We start from the raw sequence: 25581 nt of genomic DNA, 5'->3' as shown, positions 1-25581 counted from the left end.
AGGGCTACTTTTAAAACTTTACTTACTTAACCAGCATAACACTAATTACTAAATATTTTCCCATAATAGCAAGGCATGAATTAAAAAATTTTATCCATGATTTACAGAATAAGCTAGATTTACCCCTTTTTATCACCAGAATAATCAGGATTTTAGAATAAGTAGAATTCAGAAATATATATATCTTTAACTTCACTCATGAGTGGGATGTCACTTTTCCAGATTTCACACCCCCTCCCTCCCCAATGACAGGGAGGTCAGATACAATACCATTATGGCGAGGTCAGATACAAAGATTCACATTTATTCAACTATATTCCAGTCATTTCAAGAAAAGCTCTCTGGTAATACTGTTGACATATATGAGAGAAAAAAAAAAAGCGTGTTTTTGCAATTGTGCACTGGGTCCCAAAATTAATATTTCAAGAAAAAAGGTTTAACATTGTAAAATGGTACAAAAATATGAATCTGGAATTTTTCTAAGATATTTATAATATTATATTTTTAAATATCAGAGTGGAGTTTAGTCAATTTGTAAAATATCATTTTTTAACTCTCAAAAGAAAAAAGATTATCTAGTAATGGACTACTCATAAAATAAAAAATTAACAAAAGTTTGTGAAAAATTACACATTTTAAGGAATGAGGAATGTGGAATGTATCTACTTACAATGCTACCATATATATACACATGTACATGTAAAAGTGCACTTTTGTTTTTAGAAAAAAATGTTGGCAAACAAATACATACAGCAAACTGCTACTACAAAGAAAACTAACAAAAACAATCTATAAAGCTGTTCCTCTGTTACTTTGAAATTTGTTAAGTATGTCTGTACCACAGTTATTTCATAAATTAAGATATTTTACAGATTATCCAACACTTTGACATTTTTCCTCACAGAATACAATGAAGGAAACATACTAGTACTCATGTATGTAAGATGACATCTAACAAAATACCACAAAGATAAGAATTAACATACAACAAACTTATAATTTTTTCAAGGTTTGTCTCCTGTAAATATTGTTAGTAAGTAATTTTGTTTTCCTCACTGTCTTTCATTCTAACATAGATTATTAGATGCAACTGATGGTACACTGTACCTTTCTTGGTCAAACAGTTCAAAGTAAAAGTGGTTCAAATAATCAGTTCTAATTAGAAAAAAAAGGACCGTCTTGCTTGCTGGACTTGGGAGGCATGGCTTTCCTTTATTAGCCAGTGAGGTAATATGGTCAGTCTAGCCATGGAAGTAACCACTGGACTTGAGGTGCCACACGGTGTAGTTCACTTGCTTCTTGTTCCCTCCAAGCTCATAATACGGGAGGCTGTGTGTTTCACTACACTGTAACCTTTTTGTTAAAATAAAATTGGCAATCATAAATTGGTACAAGGAATATTTTGCAAGAAATTTATTTCACAAAAAATTAAGTATAAATATAACTTGTGTGCAGAAAACCCATGAATAACATCAAAATAATGGTAATGTTTACTTAATAAAGTTCATTTACATTCAGTGACTGTAAATCAAAGTTATTAGCTGTGTATATTACTGGTACATCTTAATGAATAAATATGGATTATATTTACCTGTCTTGGATGTATGGTCTCAACTTGGCCTGATCCCATCCCTTTGTGGAGATTATGATCAAAACACCTTTCTTGTTTAAAATTTCCCACAGACGACGCAGCCAAGCTGTACACAAAGAAAGCAAAGAATTATTCAACTAAACTAGTCACTCTTTATCATTAACTTCTTATCTCTTCTTTTTTCAAACTGGTACTGAGAGAAAAGTTTGCTTTATGGAAGTCATTTGAAAGCCTTTTCATATAATGATTACCTTGGTACAGAAATATAATGAATGTTGAAAAAAATAGACTAAAAAGCTGGAACACAAAAGAAAAAACTGAAATACAAATTCAATGGAGTATTTACAAGACAGATGGTCATACAGACAAATAATTTTTCTTGTTCAAATAATTCAGCAATTTTTACCATAACAGTTTTATCCATTAAAAATGAGTCATCATTTTAACATATAAATATGATTTATTTAACCTCTCTGTCTGAGGAAAAATTGCTGAATATTCCAAGATAATTAATTTTCCACATGTAACCATCTACTGCAATTGACTTTATTTTGGGTGTTATGGTAAAGCAATAACAAAACAACAGCAAATAAGCAAATAAACCTTACATGCTTACATGTAACTCAGTTAATTAAAATAATTTTAAAATGCTTCTGTAATTTATTGCTGTCCAAGCTACATTAGAAACTGAAACATCTGTGCAATTTAGTTTAAAAAATGCATGTTTTCTTAGATTATCAAATTTAGTAATAAGCAACACTGAATTTTTAACAACAGTCAATCAGATAATAAAGACTCCCTATAATGTAAAATTAGTAATGTTAAACATTTTGAGGGCAATTTACCAATCTGGTCACTACTCTAAACTGACCCCTGAAATGTGTGAAGATGAGAGCCTTACATAAATTGTCTAGAAGAAAATGACGATCTAACATTCTAAAATTATCTTTTTGCCAGTTCTTTTTCTTTTAATATCTGTATCATTTAATACCTACAGTTATATAGGCAAGGCGATTTCTCTACAGACCACATTAAAAACTGTACTAATGATAGGGCTATCATTCAGTTTCTGCTCCAGAATTTTAGCAGTGGAATTTTAGCAGTTTTACACTGGAATTTATACCAAAGTCACTATCTCTGTACAGTGCTTATAGCTGATCGTTTTACTGAGAGCATGCCATTCAAATGTTTTAAATAAATTGTCTGAAATCGGACATGAGCCTAGGTTTTAGAAAAAAAAATGAACTTTTATTTTTGGGACCAAACACCTTTATTAAACAAACACCTTATCTAAATTTTTTGGTTTTATATGCTCTGAGGTCACATAAAAAATGCAGTAATCCACAAATGCACAGAAAAAGCTCATGTCTGCTTAATATTTGAAATCTCTTCCCCAATTCTCCACAGAAATAATTCAGTAGAATCTTGACAATTTTAGTAAAAGGAGAATAGTGTAGTTATTCAGAAAGAATAGTTGGCTAGTTTCTGAAGAGAAAATTTTTAATGTGTATATATAATCTAACCTTCTTGATACATACCCTTTGGGTTCATGACTCTGTCAATGTTCTCAAAGAGAACAACATCATAGGTGCCTATTTCATTTGGCAGCCATGTTAACTGTAAGTATTCAATAAGAAAGCACCGTACATAGAGGCAGTATGATCAATGGCATGATCAACATAAAATGTAAATTCTACCACAAAAAACATCAAAGTATTACCAAACCTGATTCTACGAAACTACGGTACTTAAAACACATAGATTATAATGATGGATGAAGGTAACTTTCAGCTTTACATTTTTTTAGAAAGGTAAAAAAATACCTGTTTAAATATCACATTGCTTGCACTGGTGTCTCCAAGTACAGCTTCATGTTTCTCTCTTTTGTTGTCACTATTTACCACTGTGTAGGTCAAAGACTTGCCACTTTGCAGACTGATGGCTGCATCCAAGAAACGCCCACAGAAATCCACAGCCACAACCTGCACAGCATATAAACACAACATCCTTTGTGTATCATATATGTAATCATTATATTACTAATCAGCGATCCAGATACATAATAAATCAAATCTTTCATAGTGGAAAATGGAAATAAAACAGAAAAAAGCCAAGGAAGAAAACTATGCCAATACTGCACCTCTTCAAACTGCTTCGCCAGCTGGAATGAAATTTTCCCCACCCCGCAGCCAATGTGAAGAATGCGTCTGGTCTCAGTTCCATGCTGCTTCACAGTACGAGTCACATGCTCCAACAACTGATCCAAGAACTTGGAGCCAGCTCCATATTCCAGCTGTAGTTGTCTGTTTACGGACTCGGCGGTGTCGTAATGATACTGGAGATTAGTACTGGGGACCCAGGTGAACCCATTGGGGAGGTTAACTTCTTTGGGGTCAACTTTATCTGAAGAGAGGAATATAAAATTAAAAGATTATGAAGACATATATCTCAGGAACATTTGTCAACATAAATTCTGCAAAGAAGGTTTCATGCACTCGTACAACTGCATCGAACTAAAAAATTCTCGAATTGTTCTCTCTTTACATTGTAATACTAAATAAAGTGCTTTTTTAATGTAAGTTTTACAAAAACACCATCAAACCATTCTACAAACTGACAAAAGGATTCAGGAAAAAGTGAAGACATCAATTTAAATCTATTAATTTCAGTGGATAATCAATGGAGAATTACAAATGACACCAAAGAAAATTTGGCACAAATTGGCCTAGAAATTTATAACAAAAAAAAAAAAAAAAAAAAAAAAGAGAGATATGATTCAAAAAGATATAAAATGGCTTGATAATCCCATTTCTAAGAAATGCACAAAATGAACATAAATTATTAAAAATTATCACATTAAATAATTTTAATTTCAGTAGAGTACAGCAGAGAAAAATTGCCAAGTTTAAAATTTCTCAAGACTCCATAAATCATAAAATTCTTAGTTGTGTTTTGGTCCAAGGTGTTGGAGTTTGTGGCAACTACGTATTGTACCTGGCATTCACATGTACCCTGATCATACCTTCAATTCCTACTCCCATAACAAAGACCTCCGTGTCCACTAATCTAAGGGGAGTGGGCTGAGGCCCAATACTTTCCACAAGTCTGAAACCAGCATGCTGGAAGAAATGCCGACGGAAACTGAATCTTGCAAAGCGCGATGCCGAATCCCCAGTAGTAATCCATGATCCTCCCTGTAAAACAATAACTCAAATTTTCAAAATTCATTTAGTAACACTTAACCCATTTGTATCCTATTTGGTATTTAAGTAGCCTTAAATATTGTATCATTTGGTTTTCATATCCAGAAGAAATTCTTTAATTTATCTCAACACTAAGACCCCATTCTCACAGATTTTAGATCAATCTATCCCTGTGGGGAGTCTCACTAGATTACTGTCAGCTTAGCCGGCTTAAATGTCTGTCCTGCCTACTAAAAGCTGTAAGGAGGTAATTAACTACCGTGGGCGCTTAGCTGACAGCAATTTAGCATAAACCCCCAGGGAGTTAGGTCGATCTAGATGGATCGATCTAAATCTATGGGAATGCAGTCTAAGAGTGGCTTTAAGCCAAGTAGGAAAAATTATAAATTCAAAATATTATTGGCATATCAGTACATATATCATTTTTTATTAGTTTACTTATATCAATTTACTTTTTTATCCAAATTGCCCTTACAAAAACCCTAAATAAATAAGATTGTCTTCTTTTGACCAATTTGTCTTTTTGTACCTTCAAGGTTTTGAAATATGATAAGCCACACAATTCTTCAGAATAAAACCACTGAACTTCAGAAAAAGAAAGAAGAACACTGACTTCATTGGCAAAAGAAGAAAAAATATAACTTTATTATAGAGAAAAATCTAACCATGAATTAACATTATTAGTACAAACCATAATCATGTTGTGCCGTCCATCAAAACATGGTGTAGAAAAGTCATCATAGAGCCAGTGCGTGTCTTGCCCAGGGAAGCCATTAAAATGGTCCTCCGTCCACTGCCACACATTGCCAAATACATCATGGAAACCTGCACTGGTGGCTGGGAACATGTTCACTGGCTGAAAGTTAATATCTTGAGATAATCAAAACATGTGAGTAGAGCTTTTCACCCTCGTTATTATGTTCTGTTTTGGTGAAGATGACGATGACAATGACCATGATGGTAAAGACATACATTATAATGACGATGATGGCAAGCTCACTTTACTTATCCAAACATTAACAGTTTAAATCTTACTTGGTGTCTGAGATATAAAAATCATATTTATTCTTATTCATTTGAATCTATACATTGAAAACAGAAATAATATTAACAGTGAGATAACAAATAAAAATAAAATAAATAATCAGTGACAAAATTTAAAGATATTTGAAGACAAAGACACTAACTGTTGAAGAACCATAAATAAATCTGATGTTGGCATTGCAGTTGTCTTGGTACACAATGTCACATGCCACTCCTTCCTTCACATCTTTCTGTTCGCCTCGCATCACGTGGTACTCGGCTTCTGTGGGCAGACGATAAGATGGACCTTTCCATTTAGCATAGGCCTTGGCCTCATGGTAGTTCACTTCTGCTGGCCAGTCCCATGGCATATCAATGACATCATAAACAGCACGGAATCTGAAAGATACATAGCGAGGACTATAATACATGCTGTTTGTAGAAATACCAAATAATCAGAAACCAATGGGAAATTTAAGTAATATGACCTTGATAACTTACACACTTGATTCAAAATTCACAGTATAAAACATAATTATATTCTTATATTCAGATCTGCCTGCTTTATTAAATTGGTCAGCATACAACTTATAAACAGCAAATTCATCTTCATTTTTTTTTTTTTTTTTTTTTACTTTTCTAAAAACCTAACTGGTATAGGGTAAGAACTATTCCATACACAGACCTGAACTTTTCGTTGGTGCCTTCCATATCCTGGGGTCTACAATGTGAACTTGCTGAAAGATTAGAGCCACATCCATTCTTACACCCTGAAATGAAGATCATTTTTTATTACATACCTGCTCTTCACCAATTATCTATTTATAGTTTTTTCTGTTTTATTGGCCTGTAAATTCACTATCACTGCCTGTAAGAAAAGTAATTTGTTTTTAATTGATGTATTTTCAAAAAAAAAAATCTAATGATAAAAAAGACTTGAAGAAACAATATCATAATGATAAGGAAAATATCAAGAAAGGAAATACACATATACATGTATCATAGGTGGATTTGGGCCATCTTTTCTAGTGTTTTTTTAAATAGACTTTTTAGTTGTTTAAATTGGTAGTCTGATTTTGTTTGGTTACGTAAGTTTTTCAATAAATTTGTCACTAAGTCCTGATATCTACACTGAATATTATTAAATTGAGGAAGGACTCTGTTTAAATTCATTTTAGCCAAAAAATAAAACATAATCAAATATTAGCAAGTGACTGAATAAAATTATAATATGTATCACATCTCCATTTTTAAGTGGAAGTTAAAGACTGCTGTTGGCACAAAACTGTGTGTGTGTTAAAAGTCAAGGTCCCCCATACCTTGACTACACACCCAGTACAGTGGATGGTTAGCCTGTCTGTACTGTTTCCAACTCCAGCCTTCCTTGCTCCAGAACTGACTGTCCTGATACCCTCCACTCTCCACAAACTCCATGTACTCCCTATTGGTGATGATGTACTTATTAGCTCGGAATGGAGGTACTCTGAAAGTTGGAAATATTCAGATTTACTTCTTTTGCTATAAACAAACGTAACTAAATACCGAAATTTAAAATAGAAATTTTCTTTTAATCCTATACAAATTTGTTAAATTTACAACTTGTAACACCTGGCAAATTTCTAGATAGCTGAACATTTAATCTAACTATAAGTTCTGCCCTGTATTGCCAATGGCTAATAAGAGTAGGCTGTAAGGTGCTGACCCCTATTGCTCATAGGAAGTATTAAGTAGCATATAGTTTCTTTTGATTGTCTTTTAATGAGATTTCTTGAGGGGGTTTAAATTTCCTAGCCAGAGAGCACAGCACATTCCTTTGTTCAGTTCTAGTGAAGAAGAAAACGTGTTTTGATTGAGAACCCTGTCCAACCAGAAATGTGAATAAAATTGTTTTTAATGTCATTTTTTGTAACTGGAGAGAAATTAAGATGCGCTTAGTTAAGTGAATTGTTGTTTTTGGCTTGTTTTTGAGTTTAACGCTTACTGAGAAGCAGTTTGACCCACATTGATGTTTTTGAGTTTAATGCTTACTGAGAAGCAGTTTGACCCACACTGATTTTAATTGATTTATCTACTCTGTACTAGTTCTCTGCTGTGAAATTGAATGGTTTTTATGACACACGTGTCTTGTCTTATGCGGTAGAATCTTTATAAGTAAAACATGTTTAAGGTTCAATCGGATATTCTGAAGGAGTAATGTGCTTCATGCTTTCTCTGCTGTCTCATGTTACACAAATTGTGCTAGTTGTCTCAAAGATGTTGGTGCCTAAATTGTGCTGTATTGCGCTAGTGCAGATTTCTCAATTACAGCATTCTAGATTATTCCCATTGTAATTATTGCATTAAAGTAGTTAAGTATTTTATTTATTTATTTATTTGTTTAATTTTTTTTATTTCAGTTTAAACCATCGTTGATTGATGAATATTTTATAACTGGTAAAGACAGAGAGGAGAATAAACAACTTATATTATTCCAACAAGACTCTATTCCTTTTCTAACACTACAGGTGTTATACAACTAGTTTTGCACTTGTTGCTTCCCTGTTTTAAATTTTAGCATCTTCTCATTGTTTTCTTCCAAAATCGATAAAATAACAGAAGCATCACACCTAGAGTTAGCCTTAATAATCATCCATTACAATACATACACAAAAAAGTTCTTTAAAGTATTTCACGATATGCTGACTAATATCAGTGGTATAACAATACTGCAGCATAAATTGCCCTTTGGCTTTTTACATACTAAAAAAATATCTTTTGCGCAAGCAATAGTGTACACCTACTTGCACTCCAATTCTCCATACTCGTTATCCCAGCCGTATGAAGGAAAGTCTTGTGGCTTTCCCAGTGTCACAGTGGTTTGTTCAGAGACAGTAACCATTGGGTTTTCTTTAACACCTTCCCCTATCACCAATAAAGATACATAATAAATAAAACTTTGTGTACTTTCACTTGGAAACACACTACTGAATCAGGATTTTTCCTCCATTGATTTACACAGATTTATTAATTTACATAAATCAATTTACAATGCTCAGACATTCACAAATTTTTACTCCCACCAGTTATGATAATAAGTTTGCAGACATAAATAAAAAGAAAATTATACGGCAACAACTCAGTTTTCAGTAAATAATATGTACTCTCAAAATAATATTGCAAACATAATAATTTCATTATTCTCCTCTACCCACCCCATGTCACTGGGCCGTATTTCCATCCTTTGGGCCTGGTGACCATGTCTACTGGCAGCTGGCGGATCAATACAGACGAAGTTTCATGGTGAATGCGTTCATGCTCCATTCCCATAAACAAGGACCACTGAGGCAGAATGACAGCAATTTTTGTCATATATATTTAAATACATGATTTCATGATTTTTAAAACAATCAGTATACTTTTATTTATAAGACAACGTGCATACACCAGTTTTAAAAAAATGAGATTAAAAAAAAAAGAACCAAATGGTATCTTATTTATCATATCTAAATAGAATGTGAGCCATTATATGTTGAACGTAAATAATTTCATAATCAATAGAATGTCAAGAAGAATTACATACATAGATTTGGCTAATATGCAATGATTATTACAGCAGCTGTGTGTGTGTGTGTGTGTGTGTGTGTGTGTGTGTGTGTGTGTGTGTGTGTGTGTGTGTGTGTGTGTGTGTGTGTGTGTGTGTGTGTGTGTGTGTGTGTGTACAAAAACAGACACTCACCCATGGGCTCTCCTTGGTGATGGGCAATTCCAGAGGGGTGTTCTCAATCACCTGCAGTATCACTTCTCTCACCTGCCTCCTGTACTCCACCACATCCTTCAAGTTAGGCCACTTGTACTGGCCACCCATACGGAAGTTCTCCTGCAAAATGTTGACAAAACAATTAGATTACATGTTCAGTTTGGTGACAACAGATAATTACAAGGTTCTCAATATCAGAATTCCGTCAGCCTCCCTGATTTTCATGTGGCTACAACTGTAACAGCCATCTTCAGAACTTAAAGTTTCACTCCCAGTGTAGAAAGTTGAGAACATTGCAAAATATCTCACATGATCAACATCTCAACCAAAGTGATAAGTTTCTTATAATTTAGAAAATGAAGAGAGAGGAAGAATTAGAAGAAAAGGAAGTGAGCCTGTTATGATATGTGTGATAAAATCATGCATTACATCTAATTTTATATGACATTAGAAAGGTTGAAGTAGTACCTCTTTTGGTAAAAGGAAAAAGAGCATGATACAGTGACAAATTGACATGTCTTACAGTGTCATCCCACGACATCTCATCCACTCCAGTCTCAAAAAGGGATTCATATTCTGGATTAATGCGTTTCTGAAAATTATTTCAAAAATGATTTCAAGAAACAATTTGTTTAACCATTCTTTTATGAGCAACTTATCATATACAGAATTTAAATGTTTTAAAGAATATAATTAGAAACCCCTGGTTAGGGTTAAAATAGTAGCATACATTTCTACACAAATAATTCATGCCATACAGGGAAATTAAATATAAATGAATTGTAAAAAGATATACATATTAAGGTCAATTAATCTACTCCTTATTCTTGATAGTGCATAGTCCTAAGAAGAACATGTCTACTAATTTTTACTAACTGTCCTCCTGCAAGTTAATAAAAAAAAAATTACAAAAAAACAACTAATTTTCCAGATACTAACTGTGATCAAACCTCCCAGAAACATCTTGTTCACATACACGCATGCAGTGTGGGCGTAGTAGAAGATCAGGGGCAGACGAAGCCGATCCGGGCACTTGTATATGGCACATTCCTCTGTAAATAAAATGATCACACAGATATATATCAACACAATAAAATGTCAGTTAATCATTCTCTGAGATAAATTCTTACTCAATTACAGTTTAACAGTTTTACAAAGTACTGACCAAAAATTAAGTAGTCAACACAGTTTTCAGTAGTGGCTTTTATCAAAATTGATTTAAAATGTGTTAAGAAGTCATTAAGATACAGTGAGAATTCACTTTAAAGGAAGCTAAAGCACTTTTGCAGATTTCTACTCTTCTTTTACCTTTTAACCCTGTAAAAATGCTCTCATTCAGGTCATAACTGTTCTCAAAATATGCCTTGATCTCACTGTGAATAAAAAAGCTTGTTATTGTTGTCAAAGCAAAAAGAGATAATAATTCCTGACATATGATTCCAAAAAGAGATAATAATTCCTGGCAAATGTTAAATTGCTGTTCATATTAATTTTTATTTTCACTTAACTCCATCCACCTTTGATTGGATACACTTTCAGATGCCTTTTGATTCCTGTGTTTCAAAATTTCAACCTTTTACAAATTTGAATCTCAATCTTCAGGAAATATTTTTAATTGGTAGCTGCATGTCCTCAACTTTCATTTCTTAGAAATAAGACGGTACTAAAATTATTGTCAATACAAGAAAAAAATCTTTCACTACACATCATTCAATCATTTCTATAACACCCAAACCCAAGAAGAAAACACTAAGATATGCAACACAGCTAAGTCTGTGTTGATAAATAAGCTAGAACTGAACAGTGTTGCAGTGTCCCAGCTATCATTTTGACAATGATAACCTAGATCTAATTTAAGTGTGGTACAAACTCATCAATGGCAAGGCATGACGCTGCACTTTTTACATGTGATACAGTCTCCTGTCACCAGGGTACCCAAAAAACAAACTATGAGCTAAATAAGATATTGTTTGTTTTTATTGAACAAAACTGGTATTGACCAGTGTTGACTCAAGCTACATTGAAGTAGTGAAATGTAATGCAGTGTAAGCATACAGCCTGAACACCTGACACTAGTCACGTCAGGATTATACACATGCATGACTACACAAGAGTACCTATTTTCAATATTTAATATTATGTAATATATATAAATTATAATAGTTATGTGCTAATACCTATGCACTGACAGGCCTTTAATTGTTTATGTAATTGTATCTTCTAGACATTTGCATTGGTGAGTGCATGTTGGATTTATGTACCATTCATGAGTGTGGGAATTACAATGTGGAAACTAGCACAAGGTTTCTCCAAGATTTGATGTATTGGTAAGTGCTAGATTTATGATAATAATAATATAAAAATGATGGACATAGAGATTAGACCAGAGGCTTTCAGAATTGTGGAGCAGACTGTTAACAACTTCTGTTATATCACTGCTTTTAATTGATTCCCATCTTACTTTGAAATTGAAAGTGCATGTTTGAAAATGCTGGATGTTGGACAGTCATTGGATGCACTTGAAAAACAGTTAGCGTACTAAACTTTAAAGGACAATTAACAGGATACGGACACTTCAGGATGAGTTTATCTCTGTATAATTGTATGATCTGTATGATTTACACCCCATTTCCATAGATTAGATCTACCTACTTTAGATCAACCTAACTCCCTGGGGGTTCACGCTAAATAGCTGTCAGCCGGGCGGACACGAAAGTTAATTACCCCCTTTACAGCTTGTAGTAGGCGGGACGGACATTTAAGTCAGATTATCTGAAAGTAATCCAGTGAGACTCCCCACGGGGATAGATCGATCTAAAATCTATGGGAATAGAGCCTTAGTTAAGTAGGTCATTGTAAATAAATTGTTAAATTTTGAATTGCATTACTGATTTTTGCTGGCATTTAGGGGTATTCTGACACAACATTTTCAAATATCAATATTTCATTGTAAACAGTACAGCATTTTAAAGAATGAAAAAGACAAACAATAATGCATGTCTTATATCATCTTGTTTCTTTAAAGGCATTTTTTAGATCATAATAGAATGTGATAGAAATTCTAAAGAAACTTTCATAACCTGTTTTGTTTTTTACTTTGGATGCAATAGGCATTAAGAAGAAACCCCATATTTAACAACAATAGCAAATATGAGATTTTTGAACCCAACACACACACTGTTATAAGAAGCTAAATGCCAAAGAGAAATTAACATTGATCCAAGAATATATATATACAACAGCATGGGTTGCATGTATGCTCTAAAGGTTGGTGAAAATTGATTTTGGATACAACAGATCCATAAAGATCATGCAGGCTCAAATTGGAGCTGCTTTTGTTCATCGAAGATATCAGGCTTCAAACCAAACCTTTGCTTTCCCTTTACACATGGCAATACAATGTGCTTCCATCACAGAGTTACCATGGAACACATAACAAACATGACCACACAGAACTCGCAGACCTGGGCACATTTCACAAAAGAACATAAGACCGCATTCGTAACCAGTTGATCTGAACCAGTGGATCAAATGTAGCACACCCACTTTAAAGTATATGCCGAGATTTAATTGCTCTGCCCCTGCCCTGCTGGGACGATATGCATGGGAGGTGGGAATCCATTGTCAAGCGGGAGCCATATTTGACCCACAGACTACTTAGTCTGTGGATCAACTGATTGTGAACAAGGCCTTACACCTGGATAGACTACAAATTGATCTTCACTTGAAGGTCAAAGTTTGCAACACCAGGCCACCACCTGCCCAAACATTTACAGAATCCTGCTAAGGTAGGAGGCGAGTAGAGGGGGGTGGTGGGAGGAGAAGGAGGGGGTGGGGGTGCTTATCAATGCAAGGGAACTACAGAGGCTATGTCTGATCATTGGACATAATCTTATTCTCAAGATGACTGTTACCTATCAAAATATTGTTTTTCGCCTACTTTTCAAAGCTAGTAAAAAAAATTTAGACCATGATCCAACTACATAGCTGAAAGAATTTTTTATTGCTTTATAAAGCATCAGCCATTCATTTCTTGTCTTAAAACAGTCTCATTAGTTGTGACATAATGATATTTAGAAATGATAACAAAATAATGGCTTATAATCATTCTTTTTAAATAATAAAAAATGTGTATACAAACAGAGATGTGAAGACACTAAGGTTGTTTTTAGTGCAGTAAGAGGAGTGCTAAGAAGGCATTTTGTAATTTATATACTACAGAAAAGAGAAAAACATAATATTTTACAAAAATAGAGTTTATAATACAACTGTTTCAATAAGCAGAATGATAAAAAGAGTGTGTGGAAATGAGAGAAGCACATTCCAGATGATATTATTACCTGTAAAACTTACATAGAATAAAAAATATTTGTAAGAAATACAGAACATCCAGTTGTAATGTAAATTAAATTAAATTCTGAAGTAAAACATAATGAATCTATGGATTTCCAACAAAAAAAAAAATGTACAAGTGAATGCCTAAAATTACCCTGGGCCACTGGTAGTTAGATCCATATTTAATTGTATGGGCTGTAATATCTCTAATCCTAGCAACACAGTGCTGGCCAGTGCAGCACATTAAAAGGGTGAGTGGCTAAACCAACTGTGATAATCTTAAGAAGAATAATTCATTTCATTCCTAAGTAAACTTGTGGAAACTAGAACTTACGTAACATGTTCACTTTATATAAAAGCCAAAGGCTATATCGATTACTATGTATGTCATGGTGACATTAACGACACAAACTCTGCTCATAAGCTAAGGTGTGTATTTTCAATAAAATTCAAGATCTTTTCAGCAAGCAGAACTTCTTCATCTAATACAAGAACAAGAAATCAAATTAGAGGACAGTATATTTCAAACATTTGAAAATATCTAGAGATCTTAATTTTATGCCACTTGATTATCATTCCCAATTCAGACCTTAAAAAAACCCTCAAATAGAAAATACCTGATGTCTTTATTTCCTTCTGAAATGTCAAGAAGACTATGGCAGTCAAAATTAATCTGAACTTGTTTTGAACTACTAATACAATACTAAATCAGTGTGGAGATGAGTTGGGCAATGCTTTGTGAGCAGGTAAATTTGATTAAGGATAAAAATTCACTGATACCTTTAGGCCAGCTATAAGAAGGCTTTCAGTTCTTTTAAAATTAACTTGCATTTAACATGTTGCAATAATTATCACTCACTGCAAGCAAAATCGAAATATCATATTTTCCAAAACAAAACTTTGTTGACAATACAAAAAGACAATGATTGAAACTTGGTGAGTGAGTACTAGTAGGATGCTCCTTGGGAGGCACTATGTGCCCCACTATAATTGAAGAATTTTGCACAAATTTGATCTTCCATCAAATGAAAAATTTGAAATTATCAAGTATTATTACCATATACTTAAGACTGCACAGGCACGTGAAGCGTGTGGTGTTGTCAGGGCTCTTTCCCATTGAAACTCTCAGTCTCCCTAGATCGATCCAACTCTGTGGGGACTGTTGCTGAATGCAATCAGTTTAACAGATTAACACATCTGTTGTTTTCCACCTATCTGTATAGCCACCAGCTTTTCTGTATTCTTCTCAACATCAGGAGGAGGTGTGTTAATGTGTTAAACTAATTGCATTTAGGGAGAATACATTTAGGGAGATCATTGGAGATGGAACAATCTATGTAGACTGTAAGTTTCAATGGGAATGAGCCCTAAACACCAATTGGTGTTACATAATAGTTCACTATCTGCTCAATTCCTACACAAATATCGTCTGGATAAGAATTATCCTCAGGTTGATAAGACCCTCAATGAATTATATGTATCATGTAAAAGGAAACATGGAGAATCACCGCTGAAACAAATCTTTCAATACTGCACTCTTAAATGTAACTAACTTTCATTTTAGAAGGGGTGGGGGGTCCAAGTGAATTTCAGACATCAGCGCAGGTGACTATGTATATTATGCTTGAGAGAATGAATAAGATGCTGTAGTTGTAAGGGAAAAAGATATCCTGACATAAAAAAAAAATGAAAACACATCAATGTTTTCATTCATCAAGTCATAATATACGTAGAATTGCTTTTTTTCTGAACTTACCACAATATGATATAACCTGTACTCAATGTAGGTTAATTATATATGTTAAATTAACATAGTAGTAGATCTACTGAATTTTACTTTCTATTTGACCCATGCGCGACTTTAATGGTGCTACATGTATCATAAACCTTTGAAGGGCAGAGGGTAGAAAAAATCAAATAAAGGAGAATGGCTACATTTACACTTTTCATTATGTTAATTCATATGTAAATACAGATAACTGACATGCAGAATTAAACATTTTGCTCAATAGATTTAGCCAAGCAAATAACAGTTTATATTCCTATAGAATAAACTGTTTACATAACATGATGTTACTTTACCAGTAAGTAGGCATTGGGTTTAGTGCATTTTCTATGTAAAGGAGATGGTTTCAAGATTCTTTTCTTTTAATTGCCAAGAAGGGAGAAGGTAAGGCAATCTTAGGAAGTTCCCATAGAAAAAATTCTTGCAAAAGGAGATGAGAAGCAAGCAACCTCCCTCCCTCCCAACCCATCCACTTTTAAATGTGAGTTGGGGCTTCAGGGTAAACCACCGTTTTAATCTCATCTGGTCTTTAATCAACCCAAGCCAAGAAAATGATAACTATGTAGAAAAACACATTCATCAAGAGAAGTCTACTATCCATACCATTCATCTACCTGTGTATTCCCTACTACTCATAATAACAAACCTTTTAGTACAGCAGGAGAGATCACATGGTTTCAAGGACTGGAAAGTCTCCTGACCAGAGAGCACTAGTGGAGCCATCTTTCTGAAAAATAAATAAATAAAAGGAAAATAATATCCGATTTTTTTCTTTTGCTCAAGTAAAATTCTTTAAAAATGTCTAATTGTGCACAAGTGATCCTATATGTTTCATTCATTTTTATTTCAAATTTTCCTATTAAAATTCTAGTTTTGTATTGAATGAATGAAATGAGTAAATGACTTATCTACGTGTGTGTGTGTACATAAACATGCCTTCCCCTGCGTTCATGTAGCCTTCTATGCATGACTATTTCATACCAGCCTCACCCAAGAGCAAATCCAACTTACCATAAGGATAAAATGATGAACTAAGGTTCAAAGAGAAACTTAGCAGTTCTTTCCAATTATATATCAGCTACCAGATGATGCTTATTGGCTAGACCGATTATGTGGGCGGAGCCAAGCAGAATTTGTCTCTAGAAAATGACTCAGCACTTTTGAAAAAGCCACTAAATGCATTTACCCTCTCAATTACAGCTGACAATTATGTGAATTAAACCTTTAACACAGCTTAATGGAGTCAGTTAAACGTTTGTTCTCAGAAAACATCTTAATAATATCCTTTTTCAACCCTACATAGATCCTGTTTCTACCTAACTGGATATTCACAATTACAAAATAAGTCATTTCCTCCTTGCTTTGTGGGCTTAAAAGTAATTTTCTCCACTAAGTTATAAGGTTTAAATGTTTGTTTATTTATAATGTAAGCAAACTGAAACTAAAGTAAAGTCTACTACATATGTATACAATGAGGGTTTTATTACAGGTCAGTGCTATATCCAGGGCCTATAGTAATTAGAGATCAAACCAAGAGATCCAAAAGTTTCTATCCCAGGCACCTCGGTAGGATATTTCAATTATAGTTTACTCACTAAAGTTATGCTGATCCTTATAAGAATCACAAAAAAAAAAAAAAAAAAAATCCTGAAAACATTTTCATCCAAAACCCCCATTTTATTTCTCTGTTTTTTGTGTTTTAATCCTTAACCTAAATTTTAAAATGTTGGAAATTTTTTAAATATATATGCAGCACATGAACAAATTTGAAATGTAATTCCAAGAATTCAAAAATTAATATGTCTTTAGTAATGTATATCATCCTATCCTTATAATGTGAAGTATGCATGTACATACGCAATTATTTAGCAACTTTTTGAATCTTGACAAAGCTTGATGGTCCACATATCATTGGTAAATATTAGAAAATTTCCTGAAAAATTTGTTAATTATATTATTTTTTGCCAAAATTTGATATAATTTTTTTCTAAATTAAACTAAACCATGAAATGTATATGATAACATTATATCTATATCAAGAAATTCTATTGCTAGGTTACGCATTGTAAGAACATGACCTTTAAAAAAGGATTAGATGTGAAAAGAAATAAGGTTGTGTGATGGCATTCCATATACTGACCCCCTACATCTTAATCTGTATTAATAATATGGGACCTCATACTACCATTCCAAGGACTACCGTTCCTGTCGCATAAAGGTGCCTGGACTGCTGATAATGTAAAACTGCTTAGTCATCCTAGTTCTGAGTTGCATGAAGACCAGAACTACATGTGTACATAGACCCATTGTTAGTTTTAATGACAGAAACATGAAACCTGCAGATGTTTGCAAAGAAAAAAATATATATACATTCATCAAACCAGTATATATATTACATTTTTAATTAACTTTTATAAAAATTTCTCATTAATCCATAATTCATTGATGCGGTCTTTTATTCAATTACTCTTCTTTTTGTACACAAGGGTCTCATTGGGTATTTTCCTTTCCCATCAGAGCCATTTTAAATTCTCCTGATATGTGTGAAAAGTTCATATCATTAAGCATGGTCTTAAGAGAACCCCATTCCCATGATTCATAAATACAGTTTTTTTCTTTGTCATTCATGAAAACAATGTCATTATACTTAGTGTTTTGCTGTTACACTGATAATAACATTAACGGTCCCTCTCAGTGATGAGTATTTAAATGTAAACTTTGTATTATGCCTTTTTGAGTGTACGTTTATCTATTTTTATTTACACTGCAATATGTCACGAGGATATTCCCGAACAGACAATGCAGCAGCAGAGCCCTAGCTGCTCCTGCATGCCCCCCCCCCCCCTCCCAGTGCCCCCACTCACGTGTACATCTCAGAGATACACTGTACCACGGATGGCAGTGGAACAATCTCAGTTACATTATTCTGTGACACATGTTCAAAATTGCACCAATCCACGTGTTACGAGCGCAATACTGCCATTCATAATTTACCCGATTTACACATTCGTACAGTGAAGGGATACTGCACCGAGTGTGCAGTGATCTTAGCCTAACGGCGTGCGCCAATAGAGGGATTTCATGCATAAACTTATAAGGTCTATATATATACTTTCACGTTGGTAATTATCAAAATTTGTCGTTTTCTGTCCAAACTTACCTTCAGTCAAATGTTCTTTCCAAGAAAGATGTGAAAAGAAAATGTGCACGCATCGTTGGTTGAGATCAATTGATTAGTTATACAACATGGAAACACGTGCTAGATGGAACGTGTTAGAGAAAAGCTCCTTGCTTCTTCCAGCAGTCGGGAATTGTTGTGGCCAAAACCAAAGATCAACAATACAATGTTTTTATAATATTGAAAATTGTGCTAACGGAAAAGCTACCAATTAGTTTTTAGATAACTGAACTCAACTCGTAACGTTTACATTAACACTAAAAAGCTCGATAAACGTAAACTCGTGAGTCAGTTTTAAAAATCGCTAGTGCAAACAGTTTATTGCACTTTTCTCAGATATGCCCTTCCATTAGAGTTTAGTTCAATGAAAATGTAAATGATTGTCGGAACCACGAAGCTTTCAACCTTCCAATTAATGCTCCTGAGGACTTGGCCAGTGAAGGAACAAAAGAGGACAAGATAAATAGCGCCATCTATCGACTTTCTTCCTAAAATGGCCACAGAGACAGAACCGACAGATCTTAAGTCTGTCCCGAATTTGAAAATATCTCGAAGTGAAAACCCAGAAATTGAGTTATCATTTGAAGAAGTTGAAAATTTGCATGTTTTTGACCAAATGGGAGACAAAATTAGGTTTGGAGATACATATGCAAACCAGAAAACCATCGTAGTATTTGCTCGGGTAAGCTAAACGTTTTGTTCGGCTTTGTATTTGTTTGTTTGGGTGTTGCTACATACAGTGTAGTTGGGTTTCATCCTAGGCTTCATCATTCAGAGTTTACATGAGACACAAGTCTGTCATCAGCTTACCTATTAATATAAGTAGCGGGGACATTACTCAAAGTCACCACAAAAGTTCATTATTAAAAGTTAAAAAATATATCATGTACGCATGTGTATGTGTGTTCGTTTTATGGGGGGGGGGGGGGGGGGGGGGGGGGGGGGGGGGGGGGGGGGGGGATACTAGTACACTATCATACTGCAATAAAGTGACCTTACTTAATCCTTACCCAATAGCTAGTCCTGAATGCAGGGCCTTAAACCCCTGTAAATTCTTTATTTTTGGAGGTAATATTTCTACCTTTATGGAATTGAGATAGTTTTGTATTGTTTTATGTTGATAATTATGCCTATCTAATATACTTTGTTTGTGCATGCTATTTATGTAATTTTTCCATGTATATTATTTCCATTGTCTGTATCCCTGTCATCACCGCCACTGGTCTCCATCCCCTTCGCTATGCAACAATATCCGTTGTCACCCTCAGCTAGCTCACTCTATGATAACAAAACCATATTATTTTTTTGTTTTATTTCAAATATACTGGGTGGTCTTTTTCATATTTTATGAAACTCTGTTGTAAGTTTATGGCCTATGGGAATGGTAACTAAGAGCAGATATGCAGGTTAATATTGATAGAATGCTTTGGCTGCCAGCTTAATCATTTGATGAATCTAAAATGTGAGACCACCTAGTATGACCTTTATAATTCTACATAAGACCAACAGTCAGTATTTTATAACTATAAATTTATAAGTGTGTCATGTTCAGGACAGAAATTAATTTCTCTTTTTATTTGGCTAACCCAGAAATCCTATGCACCCAGAGTTTTTTCAATTAATGATACAAAATACCTCTCCATTTCAGCACTTTTTGTGTTACATGTGCAAAGAATATGTGGAAGGTAAGCACCCCTTGTAGTTAAATATTTTATCTGTTTACCTGAAACTGATTTGATTACCTGTAGGATTTTTTTAAAAATTATAATACTGTATTAAGCCCAGAGATACTTACAACTTAGCTTATTCATGAAAAGAGGCCTTCTCTACGAGTCATATGTTATATAGTTTAATCAAGAAAGCTCATAAATGCAATTGCAAGCAACTAACCCAGACAGAAAGTCAACATTTGATAACACCAGACAACAGAATTACTTGTATACAATTTAAAACTTTTAATAAAAGTCTCTGATAAGTGTCTCTATGTATTCACCTGATTGTATTATATGATGTATAGTTTAGCAGTCCAACTGTGTGCTTTCACTGATCTCAGGTGATATACTAAATGATTTAGAAAATCCACAAAAAAAGGTCTTTATAACATTTATTACTATTGTTTTTTTTTCAGACTTAGCCAAGATACCCCTAAATACTTTAAAGGTAGGTTGAAGACAAAAATACAGTCCAGTTTGTTTAACTTAGTGCATATTTAGTGCTTCATAGAGCCTATTCAGAACAGGTTGATCCGCAGACTTGGCCTCTACAAATCCACGAACTAAATATGGCGGACGTACATGAAAGAAAAACCGCCTAATCTTTTAATAGTCTCTCCGCCTCTCACACGCCTCCCCACGCGTCGTCCCTGCGGGGGTACAGTCATTAAATCTCGGCTCCGTTCGCCATGCGGGGCTGGGTATCTCAGTGAATATCTCTGTGAATATCTCTGGTGACATTATCTCTGTAGAGAGCCGATTCATTGCTGCTCTACGGGGCAATTCATTCCTTTTTCGTCTCTGTTTTGAAAGATAATAGAAGTGAAGGGCTTTTTTCCTTCGATCACCTCCAGCCGCCATGCTTTCTTCACCTCGAGTTTAATTGATGAGCATGCGCACTTAATATTTCTCAGGTAGCTTTCGCATGGCAAATGGAGCCGAGATTTAATGACTGTACCCCTGCCAGGGACGACGCATTGGGAGGCGTGTGAGAGGCAGAGAGACTATTAAAAGATTAGGCGTTTTTTTTTTTTTTCATGTACGTCCGCCATATTTAGTTCGTGGATTTGTAGAGCCATGGCTCAACTCGTGAATGCGGTCAAACATTTACAGGTTTTGTGACTAAATATGGCCGACTCACATAAAGGCAGTGCCAACTAATTCTTTGATGGTCTCCCCATCTCCACATGTGCCATTGCTGCAGGGACCTTGCAATGAAACCTCGGAAATGAGATTTAATCTGTTTAATGGCGCGTGTGGAGGCGGGGAGACCATCAGATGATTAAGTGGTGCTGCTTTGAAGTTCAGTTGGCCATGTTTAGTCATTAGATCAGTTAGTCTGATGATCATCTGTTCTGAATGGCCTCATAGAGATCACTATCAACATGAGCTGCAAGTTACTTTGACTTGACCTAAATTCTGTATTTTTTAAAATTAGAAAACAATTTAATCTCGGGTTTCTAATAAAAGAAAAAAGAAAAAACTGAATACACTTGCCAGCAAATTAATCGCTGTTTGTTTCAACAGGATAAGAATGTCAAACTTGTGGTAATAGGATGTGCACCATGGAAATTTATCAAGGTGAGTGGCAAATTGTATCTTTATGCACATGCATATATACTATGGCTAGTTGGTTTTAGTTTACCTTTTTGTAGAAATTATGATTACATATGCAGCACAGGAAAGACTTCTTTACAAATTTTACATTGAACAGAACTTTTTAAGATAAGAACATATTGTAAGACATGCTGTGCATACCTTTGATAAATTTGTGGATTTTCACATCTTCCTGTTTAGTCCAATGTGGGAATTACTTATTAAATTCAAGCAAATGAATAACATTATTCAAAACAATTTTAGCTAGTAGAACATGAAAATGTTGACTAGATCTTTTGAAAAGTGAATTTGATTGATAGCAAAAAGTAAATATATTTTTGTGAGTGACTTAAAATGCTATATCTTGAAAAAAAAATACTGGTAAGAGTGAGGAGCTCTAAAAGTAAATATTATCAATTACATTTTAATGCCTTTATTGCTTTGTAGCATTTCAAACAAGAAACAGGTTACCAGTATGACATGTATTGTGATCCAGATAGGAACATTTACAAGTGTCTCAAATGCAAGTGCGAAGCCAATCATACCAGAAAGGGTAGGATTCCACTGAAGAGATTTTTTTCAATATTTTAGTTGAAAAATGATATAAACAATAATATGCCATCTCCTCTTGGTAGTTTTGTCCTATTTTTGTACTGGTAAAATAAAGATTAGTTTTCCAAGGTCTTGGCAATCTTTCTGGTAAATTGTTGATGGAAACATACTGAAAACAGTGTACATATAATATATTTGTACCATTGTGTCATTTGCTGCATTCTAGTGGTAAACAAACATATCAAGTCCAATGCTATAAGTGGAATACTAAAGAGCACATGGCGTGCTATGCAATTTCCCAATGAATGGCAGGGGGATCCCAGTCAGATGGGAGCCACATTCATTCTTGGGCCAGGTAAGTGGTTTGATAATATCTGCAACTTTTCAAAAATGTCCCAGGAAATGTTTGAAGCTTGCACTGTTTTAGAATGGTGTTGAGAATTAAAGTAAATTTATTTTTCAGTGAGATATAAAACTCTGCTATGCTCTTCATATGATAGGTTTAAATCTTGTGTATGTGTATTATGCACATTTATGTTTATGTTTGTTTGTATCTTCATTTTGAAATGCAAGAGAATTTTGTCATTTTCTGTTGTCAGTTATCATTTCTCTTCAATGACAGTTTATGTCACTTTTATATTCAGATGTAAATTTGTATTTAGCTTTGTGTCTTTCTTTTTATTTTAAGGTTCAACTGTACACTTTTCACACCTTGATGGTAACTCGGCAGACCAAGTGGCAATCAATGACTTACTGATAGAGGCAGGCTGTGATACTGTGGACTTTGAGAAAGACCAAAGAGTTCTACATGTTTAAGAATTAGGTGCCAGACAGGAGTCATGTAATAATAATAATAATCTTTATTGAGATATTGCAACCCGAAGGTTGAAGTTATACATATATATATATATAGGCTTCATTCACATGGAATGTCTATTTTCTACTCGCGCTATCTTATGATCACGGTCTGTGCCCTGAATATCCCGCCTACGTAATTACGCCGCGGGATATTTGGCACTGAAATGTTTCAGTAATTACGCCGCGGGATATTCAGGGCACAGACCGTGATCATAAGACATACCGCGAATAGAAAATAGAATTTAGAAAATAGACATTGCATGTGAATGAAGCCATATACTTTATATTTATTAATTTTTTTAATGAAATTTATTTTAAATCTGATAAAGCTGGTCTTTTTTTGGCCCTGTTGCACTCTATAGTCGCTCTCACCTCCCTGGGGAGGATACAGCCTGGCAGCCATATTAGGCGCTCTGAGCTAACCAATGTATCATTTCACCAATGCTTCAACCCCTTAGTGCTGAGTACCAAGCGGGGAGACGGCAGGTACTGATTATAAAGGACTGGTATGTCCCCGGACGGGTTTGAACCCACGTCCTCCCGCTTAGGAGTCGGACACTCTAACCACAAGGCCATCCGGTCGGTATACAGGTCCAAATACAATGTTTGTCATCACTGCAATCTATTTCAAATGATACTGGGACAAACATGGCATACTTGTAGGTCTAAACTGAATTATGTTTCAGGCACGGAAAGTAAGGATGAACTTATGGTTTGTATCAAGTGGAATTTATAATTATTTAGTAATGTGTTTTTTCTCTATGATATCACACAGTATTGGGTAAATGTATTTTGGCACTGAAATGTTTCAGTGCTGTGAATTGAAAATTGTTTACTTCACATCTGCTTTTGCAGGAACAGTGTCAAGGTGCTTTGGTGTCAACCACACTGATATTGTACACAGAAACTATAAACTCATGTAAGCTTAAATTTTATGGGTATTATTTGAAGGTCACCCTTGAGCTTCAACACCTAGTCTTGCAAATGTCATTGTATTTTGTATGCATGTAACTGAGAAATTATTTAAGATATCTGTGATATGTTTTTGGCCTTGCCTAAACCTGGACAGCATGGCAATTAATCTCAGGTACAGTTGACAACCAATAGAAAATTTTAAAAAATCTATTTACACCGTTACATTTTTAAATTGGATGCCAGTATACAAATTTATTGAAAACCCTAATAAAAGAGTGTATAGATAAATGAACAAATTGAAAAGATAGGGTTTAGGCTGTAGGTTACCACTGTCAAGGTACATGCTCAGGATGCAGTTCCATTCCTCTGAGCTTCCAGTTATGATGGCTTTTAAGGAGTACCACTGAAAAAATTCAGTTATCTAAAATGTATGGCCAATACATTTGTGGTTATATGTAAAAGCATTGCTGTATCTGTTATTAATTGTTAGAATGAAGATGAATTTTAGTAGAATTGATGAATTGTACGACAGATTGTGCAAATTAGATGAAAATGTAAATGTTCATATATGTGCAACAATTTTTTTTATACTGGTGTTTTTAGATTATTTTAATGTGATGATTTATATCAAAGCTTCTACCAAAATAGTATGTGATAAAATAATTCATTACTTACTTTTTGTACTTTGTAATATTTTAGTGTTTTTTATTAAGGTTAATATTTTGCTTATAATGCAATTACATGTCAATATATATAGTAAGAAATTGCATGTTCTACCTAAAACTGTTTCTGAATAAAGTTTGACTTTTGGGATTTTTATTTATTTTTGTCATTTAAATTTGGATGTGACGAATACTTAAATGTGAAAAAATATCATCAATGTCCACTTAACAGGAATCACTGTGCTCAATTAGAGCTTTAAAACATCTTTGCTTCAGAACTTAAAATCGTGTTGTACAATGTTATGTGAGGAGGTGTGCTTATCCTTAAAAGACCATTCTTGCGAATTGTGCTTGTAGGGACCAATACACACTAGCAGCCTTGCTCTAGTTGTAAAGCACAATCACCGTCTCAACCGAAAGGCAATTACTAAATT

General features: G+C 34.2%; 2 protein-coding genes across 5 annotated transcripts; one reads left to right on the top strand and one right to left on the bottom strand.

The window, feature by feature from the left end:
- Positions 1-283: 283 nt before the first annotated feature.
- LOC106178593 (uncharacterized) lies at positions 284-19082 on the bottom strand. 3 transcript variants are annotated; one of them, XM_013561863.2, is made up of 18 exons: positions 18835-19082; positions 16321-16401; positions 10862-10926; positions 10493-10605; positions 10077-10145; positions 9533-9673; positions 9009-9135; positions 8598-8718; positions 7137-7300; positions 6503-6587; positions 5982-6216; positions 5486-5650; positions 4614-4785; positions 3732-3994; positions 3415-3573; positions 3130-3208; positions 1592-1697; positions 284-1353 (listed from the first exon to the last, which is right to left on the bottom strand). In XM_013561863.2, the coding sequence occupies exons 2-18, from the start codon at positions 16395-16397 to the stop codon at positions 1242-1244; spliced, it is 2253 nt and encodes a 750-aa protein (XP_013417317.2). In that variant the 5' UTR covers positions 16398-16401; positions 18835-19082; the 3' UTR covers positions 284-1241. The 3 variants fall into 3 exon arrangements, with proteins under 3 accessions (XP_013417317.2, XP_013417309.2, XP_086858418.1); XM_013561855.2 differs by lacking the exon at positions 18835-19082 and adding an exon at positions 16686-17008; XM_087002292.1 differs by lacking the exons at positions 10862-10926; positions 18835-19082.
- On the top strand, positions 11758-25304 carry LOC106175666 (peroxiredoxin-like 2C). Of its 2 annotated transcripts, none has more exons than XM_087002301.1 (7): positions 11758-11880; positions 20501-20537; positions 20981-21012; positions 22092-22145; positions 22608-22713; positions 22939-23067; positions 23401-25304. In XM_087002301.1, exons 2-7 carry the CDS (start codon positions 20516-20518, stop codon positions 23526-23528), a joined length of 471 nt encoding a protein of 156 aa, XP_086858427.1. In that variant the 5' UTR covers positions 11758-11880; positions 20501-20515; the 3' UTR covers positions 23529-25304. The 2 variants fall into 2 exon arrangements, with proteins under 2 accessions (XP_086858427.1, XP_013413222.2); XM_013557768.2 differs by lacking the exon at positions 11758-11880 and adding an exon at positions 19157-19534.
- Positions 25305-25581: the final 277 nt, after the last annotated feature.

This window comes from Lingula anatina, chromosome 1, assembly GCF_051362555.1.
Source record: "Lingula anatina isolate TDL-2025a chromosome 1, LinAna3.0, whole genome shotgun sequence".
Classification (NCBI taxonomy): Eukaryota; Metazoa; Brachiopoda; class Lingulata; order Lingulida; family Lingulidae; genus Lingula; species Lingula anatina.
The sequence above is the reverse complement of the archived record's forward strand: the minus strand, read 5'-3'. Positions and strand labels throughout refer to the sequence as shown.

What these genes read in the sequence shown, in the direction of transcription:
- LOC106175666 (XM_013557768.2), top strand. Translation starts at nt 19,346, where the DNA reads ATGGCCACAGAGACAGAACCGACAGATCTTAAGTCTGTCCCGAATTTG. An exon ending in CCATCGTAGTATTTGCTCGG is followed by an intron (nt 19,535 to 20,500) that starts GTAAGCTAAACG and finishes TCTCCATTTCAG; the next exon opens with CACTTTTTGTGTTACATGTG. An exon ending in CACCATGGAAATTTATCAAG is followed by an intron (nt 22,146 to 22,607) that starts GTGAGTGGCAAA and finishes ATTGCTTTGTAG; the next exon opens with CATTTCAAACAAGAAACAGG.
- LOC106178593 (XM_013561863.2), bottom strand. Translation starts at nt 16,397, where the DNA reads ATGGCTCCACTAGTGCTCTCTGGTCAGGAGACTTTCCAGTCCTTGAAA. An exon ending in TCACCAAGGAGAGCCCATGG is followed by an intron (nt 9,136 to 9,532) that starts GTGAGTGTCTGT and finishes ATTCTGCCTCAG; the next exon opens with TGGTCCTTGTTTATGGGAAT. An exon ending in GACGGCACAACATGATTATG is followed by an intron (nt 4,786 to 5,485) that starts GTTTGTACTAAT and finishes ATTGTTTTACAG; the next exon opens with GGAGGATCATGGATTACTAC.